Raw genomic sequence first — 19,802 nt, 5'->3', positions numbered from 1 at the left:
CACTGAAGTGAAGTGTGAAAAGTGGGTACACCCATCTCATGAATAACCTTGCGTATACATGAAGAGGCTATAATTGAAAGTGACATGAGATCAAGAACATTATATAAGTTCAAATCAAGATACTCTCAGGAGAAGTGGAAATAATAGTAATTTCGTGTCCAATCTGAAACAATTGTTCGATGCTTCAAGAATGTCAACCGTAATTGACAATAATGACAGCTCATATCACCATGCTGCCACTGAAGCTACAGTGCAGTGTCTTGAATAGACCGATACTTTACATCAGGGGTCTTCAACGTTTTCAGGCCAAGGACCCCTTATTTGACAGAGATGAAGCAGGGACCCCAACAACCTGTTCATAGATTCCGTATAGTTTCATTTTTTGACAGCACAATCGTCAGTGTATTTTGGATTCATGTCAATCACTCAAAGATTTGGAGGACCCCCTGTAGTAACTTTGAGGACCCCCTGTTGAACACCCCTGCTGTACATTTCACTTATCCCTTTTAGGTGCTGTTTCCTGATTTAGACTGCATCGCAGAGGTTGTTGATCTGCTATTTTTGACACAGGACACCAATAACAAAGTATGAGTCAGGCATAATGTGATTCACTTGCTCCTTGCTGAGTCATAAATCAGCAGCTATTTAGCTTACCTACCATCTGTTGCTGAGTAAAATATGCAATCATCTGTACTGAGTTCACCTATACCGGTATTAGCAGCTAACTGGTATAAAAGTTTATCTTTGTTTTTTAAGAAGAAAAAAACTAAAACTAAAAAGTTTCGGAAGGTGACAGACCAGAACCTAAATGATGAAACCAGATGAACAATAAACTAGGAATATAAAAGATGTACTGTCACAGATGTACTATGCAAATGCAGCAGCATGCAAATCTCTCAAATTTACACCTTTGTCTCGCAGATGACATTTAGTTGTCTTTGAACCAAACCTCACGAACACCCCCGCCACCACCACCAATAAAAAGAAAAAGTTGAACCAGTCTCAGTTTCAAGCGCATCATATTTCATAGTCTGTGGCCGAGTTGTCACCAAGATAATGCTTTATGCTGATATGCGCTCTTTTCCACTGCGTGACTGTATGAGTAATGATGGCCAAGGAGACGACAGGGGTGTGGCCGCAAGTTCTGAAAAGATAGCAAATAACATGGGTGGATGGAGAAGAGAAGTGCGTATTCTGGAGGATCATGCAGAAAAGGGGGTTTAAGTATTGAAGTAGGGAGCAATAGCTCCCATGAGAGGGTCGGTCTGTGGGTCTGCCGGTGTGTCCGGAGATAATGTTGCAAACCACTGGACCGATGAGGACCGAATTACTTGTGCACACTGTCAATAGACCACAGAAGTGCCTCCAAAATTAGTTTTACTTTTAAATAGATTTAACTTTAACCAGTAAGACTCCCTAATCGGGGGATAAGCGACCGTTGGTCACTTATCTCCACAATCTGTCGGTAGATAATGCCGGTCTTATATAAGGGTCATTTGTGTACGGTGTGATGTCATACTGATGTCAGCAGTGTGATGTCATACTGATGTCAGCAGCTATGTCTCTATATATGGAGTTATATGTTGTTCGTGTCCAAATATGGGGCTTGTGAGGTCAGACTTAGTGAGATTTGTCGGTTATCTCCATATATGGAGGGATGTGTTGGTTATCTCCATATCTGGAGATTCAACCTTCAACGTGTAACTATGGCTACCTAACGACTAGCCACATGACGTGAAGGTGAGTGAGGGTCTTTGTAACAGCCACCCCCAGATTTCCCGTGGAAATCTGTACAATATCGAGAAGGCCCGAACGGAAACTCTTAGTCAACTGGCCACCCCATCAAAGAGTAAAGGGACATCAAGGCCTCTCTCTTGTCAATGGGCTGGTGTCGGCCACCCCGTACGGGTTCTAGTCTGAGGTGATAGCCTGCCACCCCGTTAGTAGGCAGGGGTCCCGACAAGCCAAGGGGTCGATTGCACCAGCTTCCTCCTGCCGCGAAGGGTGCCAGCATGACTCACACCATCCTTCCTAGACGATTTTGACATCTTGTTACTAATCTGTCGGTAGATAATGCCGGTCTTATATAAGGGTCATTTGTGTACGGTGTGATGTCATACTGATGTCAGCAGTGTGATGTCATACTGATGCGGAGATATGAGCAGGGCAAAGGTGTGACGTGTGACGTGTGACCGACCGACGGACGGACGGCCGGTGGAGGTTTTGATACTAAACTGCGACCTGACGGTCGCAATTATGTAATGGAATTCAACTGGGCTGAAACGCGACAAATTTGGAGTCACAGATACATCATATGACTGACGTCACAGGCTGAGATTCCTATGTGGATCCCCAGATTATTATTATTATCATATCGTCGTTGCCGTTCGTTTTGTATGTATCATTTAAAAAATAATTTAAACTAGTGAAAACAGATGATCTACAAGCACACAACGCCTCGTATGATGAAGCAGGGCTTTTCTTTGCTAAAAAAAATTGATTTGAAATGTGAAACTTGGAGATACAAGGTTTCTGCCCGACAGTGACGATATATATATATTTTTTAAGGGCTTATGTGGCTTAATTCAGTGCTTCTCAAAGTTGGGTCCATGCCTCAGGGTTCCTTGAGGGGGTTCTAAATGGACCCTCACAGGTATGTAACCTCTGAGACGGCCATTCACTTCCATTTATATACACTGAGTTTTGGGGGTCATTGAAAGTAAAGTTTGAGAACCACAGGGCTAAGTTATGCCCCGTAAAACAGTGGATCTCAAAGTGGAGATCAAGGCCACTCAGGGATCCTTGAAGGGGTTCTAAATTGATCCTTACAAGTCTGTATGAATTAAAGTCTTTATTTTGAACATTTGACGATGTAAAAAAAAAAAAAAAGATTTTCCATGTTCAAAAAGGAGTAGGAATAAGTATAAAACTTATTTAATCCTATCCCATCTTACTTTAACGTCATCCTTTGATTTTTGTCTCTCATATACCAAAAATGGTATGAATTTCTATAAACTAATTTTATATAATTCTTCTCCTAAGCAAAAGAAAAAGTCCCCTGTAACTCTGACAGTGTACAAATGAACCATTTCGGTCCATTTGTATATTGTCAGAGTTAAGGTGGGTCCTTGAAATTCAAAGGTTTGAGAACCACTGCCGTAGAACAAAGGTGACACATGCCGACAGCTAGGTGACAGAGCAGATTTTCAAGCTACAGTATCATTGCCGTGTTTACAGGAGGTGGGGCGGGGGGGACATCTCTGTCACTGCTCATATGACTCCTACAGGTTGGTCGCCCTGACACCACCGGTTCAACCGGGGAGTAGAACTGGGAAGAACAGCGCGTGCTCTGCATGCTTTCTGCTCTCCCAGTTCAACTGAATCGGCTGGAGAGGTCACATGTATCAGGACTAAATATCTCCTTTTTTTCCCGTTTCCTACTTAAAAACGTTTAAACAAAAAGTAGTGTAACATAAAGAAGTATTTCATAAATAAAATGAAGAAGAAAAAAATGAATAATTTCCATAAATAGATTTCTAAAATTGTGAGCTTGTAGATCTGCGGTTTTCACGTTGTTTTCGGTTCTCGGGCAAAACGGGTCTTGAGATAAAAAGTTTGGCAACCAGTGGTCTCATCCACCCTCAAGACAAATCAGTAGGGGTCAACAGCAACACGGACAACATACATGAGGAAATTGGCAATTGGCATATCTAAATTAGAAATTATACAAAGATGAGAAAAGATGGCAGAAATAAAAGGGGCTTGCAATTCAGTTATTGTTGGTAAGCGACACCGCCGTGTGATGGGGTACAGGGGCGTCACAAGGGGTAGGAAAGTGGGACTGAGTTACCAGGGCCCAAGGTGGAGGGGCCCTAGTAACTTTAGCTATTGAAAAATAGCAGATCTACAAGCTCACCGCGCGGCACCGAGTGCCGCGCTGCGAGCTTGTAGATCTGCTATTTTTGAAAAGTCGTGAAAATGTGTGCAAATCTTTGAATATGTTTTTTTTAAGCGAACATTTGTAACTCAAATTTTGCTTCCGGGGGGGGGGGGGGGGGTCCCTGGAACTAAATATTTTGAGATGGGGGTCCGTGGCCAAATTCATATCATTTTGGGGGTCCTTGACATGAAAAAGTTTGAGCATCACTGACATGGAAACATGGGTTCCTTGCACACATTTTCACAATTTTTCAAAAATAGCAGATCTACAAGCTCGCAGTGAGCTTGTATATCTGCTATTTTTCAATAGTTAACATTCTTGGGGGGCCCGCAGTGATACCTTGTACCCAGGGCCCAGAATTTGGTGTGACGCCCCTGATGGGCTATACATTAAAACCTACAGCATCACAGATGTGCAGTGGTGGATGTAATTCCTCGGCCTACTGGCAGTGTGCATAAGAAATTTGTAGCTGATCGGTCCAGTGGTTTGCGAGATTACACCACGGACACAGGTATGCACGCGCGCACACACGCACGCACACACACACGCACACACTCAACCTTTTTAATTTCAAGGACCCCCAGTTTGATATGCATTAGGCCCCGCGGACCCCCATTTGATCATGTATTTAATCTTTGGGACCCCAATCTACACGGTAAAATCCTCACTGTGTTTAACTCCGAAAGTGTAGCCTAATGGAACTAAAGGGTAAAGAGTTACAGACCTGTAAGTCTTGAGAAGCATTGTTCTCGATGGCCCCTTATAGGAACCCTGCACATGGCAGCTAAAAAGCTTCACTTCACTATAGAATGGATGACATTAGGGATATGAGTCACTAATATCATCAGTTATTTGGAGGAAACTATTGGAAGTGTGAATTAAATAAAAATGATAAAATGGCACAAAGTGCATCGGAGTAATAAGGCTAAAATCCACACATCACCATCGAGGGAAGGGAAATTGCTTCTATTGTCCTCTGGCAGTGGTATAGCTGCCATTGTGAGTCATTACACACCAACATAACACAACAGCGGTTTCATTACATCCAAACGCTAGGCTTAATTAATTAAAGTAAAGTAGCTTAGTCACCATTGTTGCGTTTTCTATAGTACTTAATGGAGCATCTGAGGTATGAGACATCTAAACCAAGCAGCAACACTGTACACAGAGGGAGCTACTGTATGCGGAATGACTGTTGAATATTATCTTGCATACAAAGCTGTTTTGCCATTTTGACAGTAGAGAAAAGCCACACTTTTAGGCTAATGTAAACAAGTAATGGCACACCAGGATATTGCAAATGGGCCCCAACTAATTGGCAAAACATGATTTTACTAAAGGTATACATCCATTGATCCAAGCCAGAACACGATTTATGTGTGTGTGTGTGTGTGTGTGTGTGTGTGTGTGTGTGTGTGTGTGTGTGTGTGTGTGTGTGTGTGTGTGTGTGTGTGTGTGTGTGTGTGTGTGTGTGTGTGTGTGTGTGTGTGTGTGTGTGTGTGTGTGTGTGTGTGTGTGTGTGTGTGTGTGTGTGTGTGTGTGTGTGCAACAGCGCCCCTCCCTTAACATGTGTGGTCAGAAAAGGTTACTGCAGGCTACATACCCGGAGACAGACAGACAGACAGACAGACAGACAGACAGACAGACAGACAGACAGACAGACAGACAGACAGACAGACAGACAGACAGACAGACCCACACACACGGCCACGTATAGGAGCGTTGTGACCACCGCTCAAAAAGAAATTGTATTTACTGTAGAAAGGGGAGGTAAGGATAGGCTTTGTCTTTTTTAACAGTGTCGAATAGCAGCCGCCTGTAATGGACTTTTCAGATCGTTCTTAAAGGAGGATAGGGATCTATACTCCTTTAAGGCCATTGGTTGGGGCGTTCTACATTTTTGCGGCATAGCAGGAGAACACATTTAACCCTTTGTTTGTGCCAAATCTGTGTTGGACGTGATCTGTGGAGCTGCCTCTGGTATTGTAATTGTGAACATACATTGTGGAATATTTGTTTGGTAAATCCATATTTTATTCCAACCGGCCGTTCTGCATTCATGTGGGGGAAAGAAAACAACGCAGCAGCAACCGGAAATCACAATCGGATCGAGGTGATCAAAGTGGTCAAACTGGGGGTCCTTGAAATTAAAAAGGTTGAGAATCAATGCATTAGGCCAGGGCTTAAAATGTATGATTTGAGACTAGATATCATCTGGGAGTTTGGGTATCACAATATCATGATTATGACAGAAGTGTTGTTGTTTCGTCACAATATCGATATTGGACTATTTGGTCAAAAACGGTGAGACGTTTGATTTTGTCCATATCACCCAGGCCTACAATACAGGCATGTGTTGGATGTGTGTGGCTTAGCTTGCTTAAGTAGCATGGAGCATCTCGCTCCATCTGTCCTTAGTGCACACAGTCATTAATGCATGTGTAATCATAGTCCATATGGCGATATATCACTTGTGTAAGTGAAGCCATTTGTAAATACTCAACATGACATCTCATGTGGGGCCGCTTCTGTTCGAATGAACGTCACTCTGCAGTACATGGCTTGCAAGGAAGCATTCAAGGACGGTATTCAAACACGGACAGATGGATGGAAAAGCAGAGACGGTAGCAGTGAATTTGCAAATCCCAGTGGGCTTAATCCGAGACAATGCGGCATTAAATAATTAGTCTACCTTAAGTACACTTAACGCACAATCAAATCACTGCATGTCACTAAAAACCCAAAACATAAACAATACAAAGAGACAAAGAGACACAAAACTGTAGACATGGTTAAGCATTATCATTAGCTTTCACACTGCCGTGTGTTCAAACACACACGCACGCACACCCTTGCACGTGCATAAACATACACACGCGCACAAATGCCTGAAGTCATCCAAACATTCTTAACAACCATCAGACAACAACCAAGTTTGTCCCTGACGGCAAAATATTCATGAAGTCATCTGGTCGTCAGAACAAGATTCAAGAGCAGGCGAACGCAGGTGAAGACAAACGCACCGCGCTGCTGCCTGACAAGCTGTCTCCACAGAGCACACTTTGTCCCTGTCACTCATTTTCAGATGTGCCGTCTTTGAAGATGTCACCGTGCAGGTGATCATTAGGGAATTTCACTCCTCTCTCGCTTTCTGACAGCATGGCAGACATGTGTACCATGTGTGTGTGTGTGTGTGTGTGTGTGTGTGTGTGTGTGCGTGCGTGTGTGTGTATTACTGTACTTGTTTATAGGTAATACAAGTACACAATGTACACATCCTACGAATATCTTGCCCTAAAATCACGCAAAGCGGTACACAGTATCTCTAAAGTCATGTCATCAACATGGATCTGTCCCATTTCCCATATTCCCTCCTAATTAGCTTCCATTGCCTTCTAAAGTTTGTGTATGCGACTTACTGGTATCACTGATACTAAAAATGCCCAAATTTGGAGATAACTGACATCACTGATACCACCGCCTGTACTGCGCATGTGTACCCGCCATGGTAGCAGCTGCATGCTGAAACAGTGCCCAAATTTGGTGCACTCATTTACTGTGCACACCCCATAATATACCAAACTACACATAATTCAGAGCACATAAGTTCGACCGGGCAAGGATCGCTAATATAGACCATTATATTTTCGGTTTAAAGAAATTAATAAATATAATCATAATAAAAATATGTTGGCATTCATAAAATCTTGATTTCCTCACAAGTAGTAATGCAAACGTGTTTGTGCGTGCGTGTGTGAGTGCTTGAGTGCGTGCGCGCGTAATGTGGGTGTTCAGAAGGAATAACCCATAAGTTTCCATCCGGATGATAATATGCAGCAAGTCCCCGCAAATGGACATACCGGCTGGTCCTTCTGTCTGGACCTGCTGCTGTGTTTAGAAGCAAATACTGTATCTACAACACCACACTTTCCCCATGTCTTTTCTCCCTACGCCAACCTGTGAGCTATTCCTACCGCAGCTTGAATCCCAGGCCTTTGACACTTGTCAGTGTGGTTATATAAGGGTGGAAACTAGAGCAGACATGACTCCGACCCAAAGACTCGACTCAGTATAACTTATAAAGTTGTCACCCACCCACCTCCAGGGAGGTAAACAGTGCTCGCATACTGTATCGTTGCTGTTGGGAGGAAACCATGTATGGTCAAAACCGTTACTTTTGAGGAAATCGAGAAAAAAAAGGAAGCTGTGTAAGCTCACAAAAAGCGACACATGAGCTTGTAGATCTATTTTTGGGCTACCCTGGCATACAAAGTATAAAATAGGGCTTAAGTTATAATGGATTATGGATTATGGTTATGGAGCATTCATTTATTTAAAAAAAATCACACCTAATGTGAAGTGAGCGGTTCTATTTTTGCCTGCGAAGCTTGGACAATGGGACCCGGGGTGAACAACAAACTTGAGCCGATTGTGCCAAGATGTAGGCCTTATCTAGGCCAGACTTGGGCCACGCTAAAAAATGGGCCTGGACATTTTTTGGAGCCGAAGATCTTTTGGGAACCGGACAAAGCCAGATGTCGGAGCTTAGCTCCTTCCAGGAGCACCGCCCAAAATGCATTCAAAGATGAAATATAGAGATACAAGTTTTCTACGTATCTGCCAGCGACAATATATTGTGCCATTTGAAGCCCACACACATTCCTCCTGCTTTGAAGCATTGCAAATTCCATGCAAATCCCGGTATACTGTAGCAAAGTCCTTAGTAAGGCGTCACTTCATTAAGTTCTTCCTCTATGTGTTGTAAACTACGCTCGTTGCTGTTAACTTGAGGAGAGCTAATTAAGTTCTCCACTAAAGCATCAGCCATGAAAGCACAGCCCACTCTGCCTTGTTGCCTTGTAATTCAATTATGTTGCTATTCATCATCTCAGCTGAGCAATGACACTTCATTGAGGGAGGCATGGAAGAGAGATATATCATTGGCTGTTTAGGAATCCAGTGCCTGATTAAAGGCCTTCTTGTTTTCATGTTTTTGAAGATTCATGTTCATGACTTCTACTTTGTCACCAACGATTTTAAGCTGTGTACATTATTTGACTTATAAAGTCTGTCAAATCGGCGTGTCTAAAATTCTATGGACCCTTTGCTTACATCCAGGTATGACAATTGCCTTCAATCGCATTTCTCCGTTAGCTAGAATAGTGTTTCCAAGACGATGCCCGAACTACAATAAAGATGGCGGCGCGTCTGTTGCCCAATCCGTTGTGCCGTCTGCTGTCGACCAGTAGTCCTATGCATCAGGGACGACATTTCTCTCAAGCTAGAGATCACCTGTAACCATTGCAGATGTTCTTTTTATTGGTTTAAGATGCAGATTGGTTAGACATAATGGATTTAGGGAGGGAAGCCGGGTGGGATCGTGATATTTGTCACTGCACATTCTAAGGGCTGGGGAGGCGTTTTGGGCAGAAGGAGTAGGACGGGGACTCTATGTCCTCCCAGGTTAGCCATTTGTGTGTGGGGGGACTGGGGAGGAAAAAAACAAACACCTTTTATTCATTCAAATAAGTCCTTTAGCTTTAAACATGAGGTCAGTGTATAGCGGTAGCTGCCAGGGTAATTAGTTCAATTTGAATCTCACTGTGGTGCTATCGATCGACCCCCAGATTGAACCTTTCATTAGAGCGTTTAGAGAGAGGTGGAGGAGAGGGCAAATGAAGGTAAGAAGAAAAAAAAATAGGCCAATTAAGATGTCCATTTTCCCCCTATAACATTACGGTTCTAGTGAGCCGCATTCCCAGTGACACTTTAGAAGCCAATTCACCCATAAATTGCTGAATAACCCCTGTCCACCATTTACGTATGCCACATTAGCATTGTTAACATTCGCTGATTCAACACTTCCCATTTTCATTCTCAATAGCCCAGCATTTTCTTCTTTTGTGAGACTTTTAGGGGGTTCATCCAATTCCCTGTGTGGCTCAAGGGAAGACAGATTGATAAGGTGAAACGAAACGAAATGAAGACAGAGGCAGAGTGTTTGGGGTTGTGAAGAATAGGGTGGATTCAAAGGGTACCAATAGAGGGTATGCGCGTGACATCACTGTTGCTGGAAGTTATGTGGGAACACGCCTACTGAGTGGCAAAAAACTAATTTCTGCCATTGACAGCCCATACATCCAAACAGAAAAGTCCTTTCTGATTGTATTAAACAAAGTTAACTCACCAACATTACGGCTGTACTGAAAGCTTGAATTATCCTCTTTCTATCTGCAAAGCTTTTGTTTCATAATAATCCACCATAGGCATGTTATGAGCTACTTTCTGTCAAGACATTCTGTGCATTTTTATTTTTCCAAGTGTCAGAGTTTGGAAGCACTCGTTTTCAACAACACAACATCCTGCTGCCTCCTGCATTATGTGCAAATTAGAAACAGGTGGTATACAGGGCCTTTGAGTGATTTGCAACTAGCACTTCCCAAACTCCAATGCTCCATGCTGCTCAATGTTTTGCCACTCAGTCTAGATTAGGGGGCGGGTCCCAGTGGACGTGCATACCCTCTATTGGGGTGACACTGGCTTCTCGTGCCAACTGAATGAATGGACCTGTCGTGTGAGTGTGGGCATCACTGCACAATGAGCCTGTAGACTGAATGGGAAATGGATGATAGTGGATGGTGATCTCTGGAAGCTGTCTGTCTGTCTGTCTGTCTGTCTGTCTGTCTGTCTGTCTGTCTGTCGAGACCCAGAAGAGAAATTTGGTGTGTTTCCCGGGACCCTAACTTACAGAAAACACTTGATCCCTATTTCAATGATTGTGAATATAGCCTCTGTCAATCTGCTATTTTCACTATTTCAGAAGACATCTTTAATTTCTTTTGAAAAATTCAGAAAATCTATTTTCTGAAACATTTTTTTTTGAAACATTTATGATTCTTTTTTTTTAATAGCAACTCTACAAGTGTATGGATCTGCTATTTTCACTAGGCCTACATTTGAAATGGGGCTAACGTTTGGTTAATTCATTCATGTTCCCTTCCTAGAAATGTAGTGGAGGCTGAAGTCATAAAAACATGAAAAAGTAAAAATGTATATTCAAAAAGGGTACTTAAATACAGCACTCAAGTATGTACTGTATGTCTTCACTGTCCAGCACTGGTGTACTGTATTACTGTAACCGTTAACTTGGATGTGCCTGCCTTCAACTCACACTGTTGTTTGTGTCCCTCTTCCCTCCCAAAACCTCCAGGGAAGCTGGTCCAGAAAACTGGGGCACGGAAGGCTGCCAAACGGTCGTGTCTACCCCAGTCCACACCAAATGCCTGTGCAGCAGGATATCCACCTACGCCGTCCTAGCGCAGCAAGCTAAAGACCCGGTGAGTCACCGCCACCTAGCCCCCACTCTGCTCTGCAGGGCTAGATAACTGTGCTCTCTGGGGCTAACGTGCTAACATGCTAATAACCCTACCAGAAGTCAGAGTAGTGAGTTAAATTAATGAGAGGCAGTCGTTATTTAAATTGTACGCAGCTTTTGCAATATAAGACTACAGCCGGTTTTAGTGTGCACCATAATATCTGGTTTTATCGTTCTCTAAGTGTGCCAGTTTGTCTGAATAACTGCATAGGTGACACGTCTCTTTTTACAGCTTTTTTTGGAGACCAAGGTGGTGTCTCTCTTTCATAGATTATGTCCTTGCAGCATGAAATCGGAACAGATGAAGCAATGCATTTGGACAATGATGAATATAGTCACACTTGCAGGGGTGTCGCACCAGATTCTGGGCCCTGGGTGCAAGGATTCACTTCAATTATTTTGTGCTTTAACTTTTGAAAAATAGCAGATATACAAGCTTGCGAGCTTGTAAGAATTCTTTGAATATTTCAAATCCTTCTAAGGTTTTTTGAAAAACCTAAGTTTTTATGTCAGTGGTGCTCAAACCACTGTCAAGGACCCCCTAAATGATATGTATTTGGCCGCGGACCCCCATCTCAAAATATTTAGTTCCAGGGACCCCCCAGACTCAACATTTCAGTTCAAAATGTTCGCTCAAAAAACACATAGGCCTATATTCGAAGATTTGCACACATTTTCACGACTTTTCAAAAATAGCAGATCTACAAGCTCGCAGCAATGTGAGCTTGTATATCTGTTATTTTTCAATAGCTAAAGTGTAAAATAATGAAGGCCCCTCCACCTTGGGCCCTAGTAACTAAGTCCCACTTTCCCCTCCTTTGTGTACACCCCTGCACACTTGTCTTGTTCGATACGTTTCTTGCACCACAGGCAGTGACAGTGCATACAGCATTTTTGTCACTTGTATTTTACCTTGATCAATGTCACATTGACGGACTGCCAGTCGTAGTAAATTAGTATTTTGTTTTAACACACTGAGTTACTTTATTGATAAGTGCGCATGTCCCTGTGTGCGTGTGGGTGTGTGCGATTGCACATATTTGTATGTGTGTGCATAGAGAGAAAATGTGATTGTGCGTGAAAGACAAACTCATACACAGTCAAATCCTGAGTCAGTTTAACTCTTGAGTGTAACAATGGACCTCTAATGCTCCACACACACACACACACACACACACACACACACACACACACACACACACACACACACACACACACACACACACACACACACACACACACACTCAGAGTTTAACAGAGTTAAATACACTTTTCTGTGTAGAGACAATCTGGGAACCATATCATCAAAGTAAGGGTGATGCCCACTCGGTCTGTCTCTCTTCCTTTTCCATCATTGACTCTGTCTCGAGAGATTGGTGTAGAGAAGACAAGAGTTCTTGTTCTGCCTGGTTCTGTTTTGCCCGCAGTGTGTGGCCTTCACATCTATAAAAAGCCCATGCAACGATTAATGGCCTGCGTTCATGCCTGTTGAATCTGAGGAGATATTTGGGATCCAAACATTTTGTTATATTATATTTATATAGTTAGAATCATTTTATATCATGGTTTAAACATATTCTTTTAGTTATGTGATAGATCACACCCCAGGATGTTGCACACAAGCCTTTCTCTATAGTATTGGTTTCTTCCAAAATGTGCAAGAATTTGGGGTTTGCGTGCATCCCTGAACATGGTGTTTTTGACCTGATCAATATAGCCTTTTGTGGTCCGTCCTCCGTAATGCCAATTGTTGCATTGTCTTCCACTAAAGGACAGTGAAGGACGCGGCAGGTCACTCACTTTCTCTCCCTTTTCCAAACTCAAGACCCTTCCTCAATCATCATTAACTGTGTGAAAATAGCAGATCAACAAGCTCACAGCGTGTCCCACAATAACAGAGGACACAAAATACACTAGCATAGAGTCCTGAGGGACTCCACTCAACCATGGGAGTGGTTAAGTAAACAATTATAATTTGGAATACTTCCAACACTTCCAACGCTGTCATTCATTATACGAACCCGTTCCCTCAACATCCTTTGTTCTCCTGTTACAGTACTTCAAGGGGAATACCACTCATTTTCAACTATGTCATTAATATACCTTAGTGTTATTGTGTGGAAATAAGAAAAAAGTCCCCCCCTCTGTGTTGCCTAGAACTGGAGGATTGATTGTGGGGTCATGTGATCAGTGACATCATGAAGGCTTTGGCTTGCATGACCCCACAATCAATCCTCCAGTTCTAGGCAACTCAGAAGGGGGGACTTTTTTATTATTTCCACATAACTGGTATAGGTATATTAATGACATAGTTCAAAGTTGACAATGGGTGATACTCCCTTTTAACCCTCTCTGTGTTTCCCTTTACGCCCCGCTCGCTGCCACTTCCCCTCTGCTGTTCCGCTATCGATTTACCCCCTCCCCTCCGCTCACTCCTCGCCTCTCTATACTTGTCATTTCACTTTCCTCACTCTTTATTACGTGTCACCTTATTAACGCCTCCAGCTGTGTCTCCCTCCCTATGCCATTATAGACAGCGTCAACGTCAGCCTCAGCCTCGCTTTCAAGGTGTCGCCGGCGGACTTGTTTTCTTACTCGCTCCTGACAGCCGATAATTAGTGTGATTATGTCGGACGCGGAGAAAATGACAAGAGAATGTGTTAAGAAGATGCCTGTGTGTAATGAAATTCATTATTTTTGCTCTATAATGGCATTGGTGGAAGAAGTACTGATATTCTCATTGGCAATACAACAATCTAAATATATTGGTGAGTAAAAAGGACTGTATTTATGCTTGAGGGAAAGGACACAATTATTGACCAAAAAATACATGAAAGTACAACAGTAACAACATGTAACAACAGTGTTACATGCAAGCCCACACTGTTTTGTAGGAACAGTATTTCTAGTAATACATCTAAAATCTTCAAAGTGCAGAAGTGAGACTGACATGAGACATGAGACTGACATGGAAGCCAAATTCAACCAGTAAATGGTACATTTGTATAGCGCCTTTATCCAAGGCACTTTACATAGATTGCACATTACATTCACCCATTCACACACACATTCATACACCGATGGCGGAGGAAACCATGCAAGGCACCAACCTGCTCACCGGGAGCAACTAGGGGTTCAGAGTCTTGCTCAAGGACTCTTGAGCAACTAACTCTGGGGGAGCCCGGGATCGAACTGGGAACCCTTCGGGAACCCTCTGTGTTCTAATGACGGTTTCTCCAGTATGTCCATTTATGGGCATTCCAAGATATGGGCTTAATATTTGGGCATAAAAGGGACAAGGACTGACAGATCTCCATATATTGCCATTAATTAATTAGTGAATTAATTTCCCCCATTGACTTGAATGGGGAAAATTCAAATGGTAAGATTGAATTAATTTTCACAAGTGTGACTCGTGTCACAGCAACCACACTTGCAATTTCCCAGAATTGCATCTTTCGTTGCCCTTTAAGTAAATGTACTTATTTACTCTCCACTACTGTAATGGTAGATATTAGGATGCCGATAAAGTTGACGTCCCCTCCTCTCTCTCTCACTCACACACACACACACACACACACACACACACACACAACACACACACACACACACACACACACACACACACACACACACACACACACACACACACACATCGGTACTCAAGGACAACTTCAGCCAGGCTCCAAGGAGATGGAAAGCAGTTGCCAGGAATGAAGGATTATGGGAGCAAAAGTTCAGCCAATGAGAAAACACAGTCACACACGTCTGAGCTGGCAGAGAGAGAAAGAGTGAGAGAGAGAGAGAGTGAGAGTGAGAGTGAGAGAGAGAGAGAGAGAGAGAGAGAGAGAGAGAGAGAGAGAGAGAGAGAGAGAGAGAGAGAGAGAGAGAGAGAGAGAGAGAGAGAGAGAGAGATGAAGGGAGGGGAAGGGAAACAAGTGTGACGACAGTCGACAGAAAGAGATGGTGTCTACTTTGAGCCCGGAGCAGGAATTTCAATGAGCCCACAGCGCCACAGGCGCTGTGGGCTATAGAACTCTTAGAAGCATGTGAGTACGATCATGTAAGGCAGCGGTTCTCAAAGTGGGGTCCGGGAACCCCAGGAGGGGTCATTGAGGGAGTCACAGGGGGTCCCCAGTGAAATTTGTAAATATTATGTCAAAATCAGTTTTATCGCTACAACGCGTCACACCGCGACTATTAGCATCTGCTATGTGTTTTTGTTAAAGAGGTGGTGCCATAGTTTTGTACTATTTCTGGTTTTCATGTGTCTAGGAGGTTGACAGTTTTTCATTAGACCCCCTGGTGTGGTTGTTATGAGCAATTATGTATTCCTTTTGTATTTTGGGTTTCTTTCTCGAGGCTGCCACCTTGTGGGTCAAAAGTGCCGATCCAAAAACACAGATAGAGTGACATCATATAATCATCCCCTCCCCTTTTACCATTCACCCAACACTGTGGGTGTGGCTAACATCAGCTGGGTCACCACCCACCATGACAACCATGCATACTAAATGAACTGGTGGGTGTGGCCACATAAAAAACAAATTTTAACTCTTTCTGTACACTTTTTGGGAAAAAATCTTCCTCCTAGTATAATCATAATACTGATAACTGATAATCATGTTTTAGGTGGGGGTAAAATCATGGCACCCCATCTTTAAGGTTAGCGGCCCCATTGGGAAGTGGAACACACAAACGCACCAAGACACAATCTGTCTTGGCACCACAAGACACGCATCTACAATCAATGTGGAAGCGTTGACGTATTCAGCAGAACGTCAACCGCATGGGAGCAATCACTTAACAGTTTCTGCTGACCATGTCTACTTGATTAGTACCTTCGTCTGAGAGATAATGTAGCTTACTTCACTTGAGTTGTTTTTTTTTACAGCTGTTTGATGATGATGGATTACGCGCGAACAATACGAGCAGATTGATTGCTCACAATGCTTTAAATATTGATGGAGTGTAAATGGACACTTAACACTGCAGAATGCTATGTGAGTGCTAGAGTACACATCCATGTATAGCCAATCTATAACACTAAACAAGGCACTAACTCGTTCTCCTGCTATACCATCAACATGTGGAACGCCCTTCCACAAGCCTTAAAGGAGAGCAAATCCCTAGCCTCCTTCAAAATTGGTATGAAAAGTCACCTTCAGACAGCTGCTACCCGTGACTTGTAAATAGACTAAGCCCCCATGCTCCCCCCCCCCCCCCCCCTTTTCTTTTTTTTCTGCCTTTGCATTTGATGTTATGCTTTTGAAACTGATATTATCCTAGATAAAGTACTATGTTCTATCCGTCTGTCTTTCAATGTTATATGAGATACTTAAAGTGTGGTTCCTGTGGAAATAAGCCTCGGCTTTCAAGGATCTCCTTTTAGTTGACCTTGTACCAGTGATTTGTACTGTCATGAAACTGTACTTCTTTCTATTGCAAACTTCTAATAAATTCTTCAATCAATCAATCAAGCTCACAACAACAACAACAACAAAAATCTTTGAAAATGTTTTGAATAATTTAACACAAATCTTCCCTTCTAGGGGCCACTGGCATAAAAGCGGCCAAATATAAATCAATTTGTGGGTCCGTGACAGGTTTACAGCACACACAGTTACTCACCATTCACTTTACAACACGATACTGTCCTAAAAAAGAAACACACATTTTTCTCGACATAGTTACAAAGATAATGTTCATACTGTACCTGACATTCATGTATACGTAATAGGGATGGGACGATATGAACATTTCATATCACGATTATTGTGACAAAAGAAATTTTACGATATTATTGCGTTCAAAATCCATTATCCTGGAGCGGAATATTTGCCCAAAAATAGCAGATCTATGCGACGCGTTGTGAGCTTGTAGATGGGCTATTTTTTGGCAAAGACATTTGATAGAGTGAAAAAAAACTATTAAGTACGTATTTAAGTACCATTATATAAGTGGTACCAGATAGGCAGCTCGGCAAATAAAAGGTGAATTGATCCCAGAGTATGACGGAGGACAATATCACAATAAATTAAAAGTGTTTTGAGTGTTTTTTTATCATGATAAAGCTATACCATACTATAGTGTGTTTAAGCGATAATATCGCTTATTGTCCCATCCCTAATACGTAAATGACATATGCATTTAATGAACACATTGTTATGACATTGATTCACTGTCTGCTTTTATGTCATCTTGAGTATAGTATCTTTCTTTACCCCTGTCTACTCATCCCTCTTATATAATATTGCAGCCTAATGCCTGGGGGTAAAAGCTGCTTGCTTCCCTCCAGACTAGAAGATGAATAACCTCTTGGCCCTAATACACATAAGAAACGTGTCGCAGTATGAACCCACAGACGTAAAAAAACGTCCCTGTCTCTGTCTAATATGTCCTGGCCTTTAGTCTACCAACCCCCCTCCCCCTGCTATATCCTTGTTTGCTTATGTATAGCTCGAAATCTCATTTTGATGAGTTTGGAAATTATTTTCTGACACAAGGGAGGATATTCTTGTTCGGATTTAGAAAGTGTGCCAAAAAAATTAAAATATATCCTTTTATGTATACAACTTATTTTCCCTAGCAAAATAAGTTAATATAGTGTGCCACACTATGAGCTTGTAGATCTGCTTATAGATCTGCTCTTAAAAACAAAAACAAAAACAATCTTTGAAGACAATAGCATGATTTCTTTATGACTCAATTTTTATTAGGTTTTCAAATTTTACACACAAACATAGGATATGAACAAAATAATTAACATGCAAATGGACAATAAATTAAAGAAAACAGCAAAAAAATACAATACAATATAATGAATAACATAGAAAATGTAAAAGTAAGACAATGCCATATGGTACTGTAGCAGTATGTTGCGCTAATAATACCACATCTCCGTTCTCTTATCAATATACGTTATATAGCTTCCCCACTTCAGGATAAATCTATAATCTCTACAAACCAGTCTTAGAATGAGGAGAGCATTCTTCCAACCCCTTATCAGAACCTGTCTACCGATCATAATAGCAGCATAGACACAATGAACACAATATTTTTAAAGGAAATTTTTTTAACAGAAATGTTTGCTTCCGGATGTCCCTGGCACAATTTTTTTTAGATGGGGTCCACAGCCAATTAAGATAGTTTTGGGGGTCCTTGACATGAACATGTTTGAGAACCACTGGTGTAGATTGTCTACCTATGCTAACAGGCATTAATTCCTGTGTAAGGGGAAATAGGAAATATAAGGCCGATACTCACTCTTCCCCTTCCCCCGCGCGCACACACGTGCAAGCACGCACGCATGCACGCAACGCACGCACGCAAGCACGCACGCATGCACGCAACGCACGCACGCACGCACGCACGCACGCACGCACGCACGCACGCACGCACGCACGCACACACACACACACACACACACACACACACAGTCTAATATTGACTTTGCCCTCTCTGTAGCGATGGGTTAGCCGTGCCATACAGTGTGCTGGAGTGGAGAAAGAAAATGTACACATTCACTCATGTGACATTTCTGAACATTAGTGATTCATCATTGAGCCCCATTACTCCATTAGACCAGCACAGGGTGGGGTGGGGTGGGGGGCAGGAGGTACGGGTCATTGTGCTTATGTGTCAACAGTCAGCAGCCTTTTGCGACCGAGAGCTGAGTGTGCTATTTGGCTTCAGGGCCTTTCAGAGCACACACGTGTCAAGCCTGTACAGATTGGCTTCAGATTGGATTCTCACATAGAAACATGCAGACTCCCGTAGACATGGATACGGGTGGATGCACAAGTGCAAACTCTCAGCGGTGGACAGTAACTAGTACTTTTACTTGTGTACTGCACTCGGTACTCAAGTACTTTTTTTGTATCTGTATCTGTACATTTGGTTGTTTTATTTTTGGTAGCTCAGGATTTACTCCACTACATTTCAAAGACTCACTTTGTGCTTTTGACTCCATTTCTAAGGGATCCAAACTTACAAACACACATTACCCCCTTAAGCCCTATTTTATATAGTGAAAATTGCCTACGAGCTCACAATGCGCTGCTGTACAAAGCGTTGTGGGCATATAATACTTTTGAATGCGTATCGCTTTTAAACCAAGCACTCCGGTACTTTGTCTCAGTGGTTCTCAACCTGTGGGTCGGGACCCCCAGGGGGGTCCCCAAATTATTTTGGGGGGGGCCCCAGATGATTAACTTAATGTGCAACATTGTTTTCTCCCTCAACAGTAAACAAACCAACATAATGTTTAAGTGTATCTAAGGGTATCTGCACATTTCTAAAGTGACAATCTAAGGACTTTTTAATACCTCTAAAATGACAAATTAAACATTGGCCAAATTCTCCAATATTAGAGGCAGAAATTGTGAAAATAGACGATCTACACGCTCACAGCGGCTCGGCGTTGTGAACATGTAGATCGGCTATTTTCACAAAATGTATACAAAATGTAATGCCTCAATTCTTGGT

At 42.5% G+C, this 19,802-nt stretch overlaps 1 protein-coding gene across 1 annotated transcript in view; it reads left to right on the top strand.

Annotated features, from left to right (window-relative positions):
* adgrb2 (adhesion G protein-coupled receptor B2) overlaps positions 1 to 19,802 on the top strand; it is a 356,837-nt gene that overhangs the window by 237,523 nt on the left and 99,512 nt on the right. The window contains exon 17 of the mRNA XM_080734701.1: positions 11,151 to 11,277. Coding sequence (XP_080590827.1) covers positions 11,151 to 11,277 — 127 coding nt within the window. The remainder of the gene's footprint in view (positions 1 to 11,150; positions 11,278 to 19,802) is intronic.

The sequence above is a fragment of the Nannobrachium achirus genome (assembly GCF_963921795.1).
Source record: "Nannobrachium achirus genome assembly, chromosome: 10".
Lineage (NCBI taxonomy): Eukaryota > Metazoa > Chordata > Actinopteri > Myctophiformes > Myctophidae > Nannobrachium > Nannobrachium achirus.
This window is presented reverse-complemented; position numbering and strand designations above follow the sequence as displayed.